The 2,739-nt window shown below is 34.8% G+C and overlaps 1 protein-coding gene across 5 annotated transcripts in view; it reads right to left on the reverse strand.

The window, feature by feature from the left end:
• Nucleotides 1–2,739, reverse strand: part of CFAP94 (cilia and flagella associated protein 94) — a 108,287-nt gene that overhangs the window by 45,246 nt on the left and 60,302 nt on the right. For all 5 annotated transcript variants that reach the window (XM_037736508.1, XM_037736507.1, XM_037736511.1 and 2 more), the window contains one exon: nucleotides 433–536. In XM_037736508.1, the coding sequence (XP_037592436.1) occupies nucleotides 433–536 (104 nt within the window). The remainder of the gene's footprint in view (nucleotides 1–432; nucleotides 537–2,739) is intronic.

The following is a 2,739-nucleotide window of genomic DNA, read 5'->3' on the forward strand; positions in this document are numbered from 1 at the left end:
AAAAAAAAAAAAAAAAAAAAAAAAAAAAAAAAAAAAAAAAAAAAAAAAAAAAAAAAGAAAGTACTTACCACTTCTGCTTTTTTGGAGGGCAGAAGGGTTAAGCGGGTAAAGAGAAGGGGAAAACCTGGTATTTAATGAGTGCATATTGGTAATAGATACTATGCTATAACTTTTATATGCACTAATGTTTAATCTTCAATCCAATCCTATTAAGTGGCATAATCATCATTTTACTGATGATATACTGAAGCTCAACAAAGTTAAGTAACTTGTGTAAGTAAATGGCAGGTTTGTGATTCAACCTTCAGTGGGCTAACTTCCTAAAATAGGCTTTTCCAAACACACCACGCTGCTATGAAATAGGCATCTGTCTGGCAATCATGATGTGGCTCAGTCTTTCCGCCTATGGGGAAAATATGACCCACAGGGTACCTTGGATTCTTCTTGAGGTTTGCCCACACATATAGAGTAACATTTTCATCTTTAATGATTTTTTCCATATTTCCACTGTCCAGATCTGCCAAAGTACTAGCTTGCTGTTAAGAAGAAAAAGAAAATATTATAAAGGGCCACAGCCCTCATAAATTGTACAACTTAGATAAGTTATTTTATCACTTATGTGTTGGATTCCCTTAATTAATTACTTAAAGGAGTAACTTGGGTAAAAATAAGGTTGCATCAAAATGACAAAGAATTGTATTTAAAAATTCTCTAAAGGATACAAATGTATTTACTCACTTAAATATGCATCTCCTTTTTCCATTCAGTGTCTCCTAAGGTGTCTAAGAACTAAAGTTGCCCTTAGGTTGGGTGAGGTGGCTCATATCTGTAATCTGAGCACTTTGGTAGGCTAAGTCAGGAGGATCACTTGAACCCAGGAGTTCAAGAACAGCCTGAGCAACATAATGAGACCCCCGTCTATAAAAATATTAGCTGGGTGTGGTGGCGTGTGCCTGGAAAAGTCCCAGCTATTTGGGAGCTGGAAAAATCCTCGGTGGAAGGATTGCTTGAGTCTGGAAGGTTGAGGCTGGAGTGGGCCATGATTGCACCATGCACTCTAGCCTGGGTGACAGAGTGAGACTCAGCCTCAGAAAAATAAAAAATAATACTTCTATATTACTACTTCTAATCCACAGCACCTGTGGATTAATATTATGTTACCTTTCTCAATCATAACATCAAAATCATGACTTTTCATTTTAACTATACACATACTTCTTTATCTATATCTTATTAAAGTGTAGACTATTCTACTGCAAAAGTTAGCCAGATATAGGTGAAGGGGAGGAAGGCAGCAAATCACACTGCCATGTGTGTACCTATGCAACAATCTTGCATGTTCTTCACATGTACCCCAAAACCTAAAATGCAATAATAAAAAAAAAAAAAGAAGACAACTGAAGTTTTAGGGATGAACAGATATTTGCCAGGTTCACAATTAGATAGAGACTATACAACCCTGTCTGTGAAGCATGAAAGTAGCCACAAAAATATGTAATGACTGGGTACAGCTGTTTCTAATAAAACTTCACTTACAGATATTAAAAAAAAAAGTTAACTTATCTCAGAACACATCAAGTTTAGAAAGCAAAATATCCAGCTTTTAAAATCCAGATGAGTTTTTGCTAGTCTAATACTTAATATTCAATTTTAACCATAAAATTCAAGTATGCTCCTAAGAATTTTAAAATAAAAACTAACACAGTTTGATACCAATTGCTCAAGAAATCAGCTGTAATAAAGGGTTTGAATAATGTGGTTGCTAGAATATAAAACTTTAAAATGTTGAAGATTATATTTATTATTAATTTTAAGTGTGATTATTCTATTGCACACTTTTTGTTTTCTGTAACTTTAACTTTTTGAAGTATTCAGAACAGCTGTCTTGTAGAACTGTCCCACACTGTGGATTTTCATGATTGTTTCCTCATGGCATTGTTTAACTTGCTCCTCTATCTTCTTTACTTTTGTACACTGGAAGATATAGGGGTTTAACTGGATTCAGATCCACCATTTTCAGGAAGGAGGCATCATAGGTTATGCTGTATTCTTCATACTGCACCCTATCAGAAGGCATATGATGTTCCACTATTAATTATATGAACTTGATCGCTTGGTTAAGGTGCTGACCACCAAATCTCCCCATTGCAAAGTACGTTTTCCCCAACCTGAGGTCAAATACTTTGGCACTAGGAGAACTATGTGTTCTTCAACAGCTTTTCACCTAATCATATAGGTAGCCATTGCAGATCCTTATCTGAAGTGGTTATTACACTGGGGATTGAAAAATGGTGATCTGCTAACTGATCACTGCACCCACATTAGATAGATGGTATTCTTCTGTAAAGAACTGTTATTTCTTCACTCCACCTTCCCCCTTTGTTTCTGCAGTATCACTATAAACTTATAAATTTTTATTTATTCAATGTGTTATAACTGATTATAATCATTATTCTTTCTGATATTCAAATTATTCCAAATTTGGCCAGTAGTACTTCCAAGCTAGCCTCTTAACTAATGGTACCCCTTTCATGCAAAGTTATTAGTCTGTGAGCATTTGCTTGACTTCTAGCACAATAAGATAATCCAGCCTCACCTTTCACTTTTCCTGCCCCCAGAACTGAAATCCCAAATCCTATTCATGGAATAAAAAGCAATCTGGTTTATGCTGATATTTCCGTTTCAAATATAACATTATAGTATTTTTTCTAATTTTCTCCTTCTTCTTTTTTTTTTTTT

Source organism: Cebus imitator, unplaced genomic scaffold, assembly GCF_001604975.1.
Source record: "Cebus imitator isolate Cc_AM_T3 unplaced genomic scaffold, Cebus_imitator-1.0 Scaffold25, whole genome shotgun sequence".
Classification (NCBI taxonomy): domain Eukaryota; kingdom Metazoa; phylum Chordata; class Mammalia; order Primates; family Cebidae; genus Cebus; species Cebus imitator.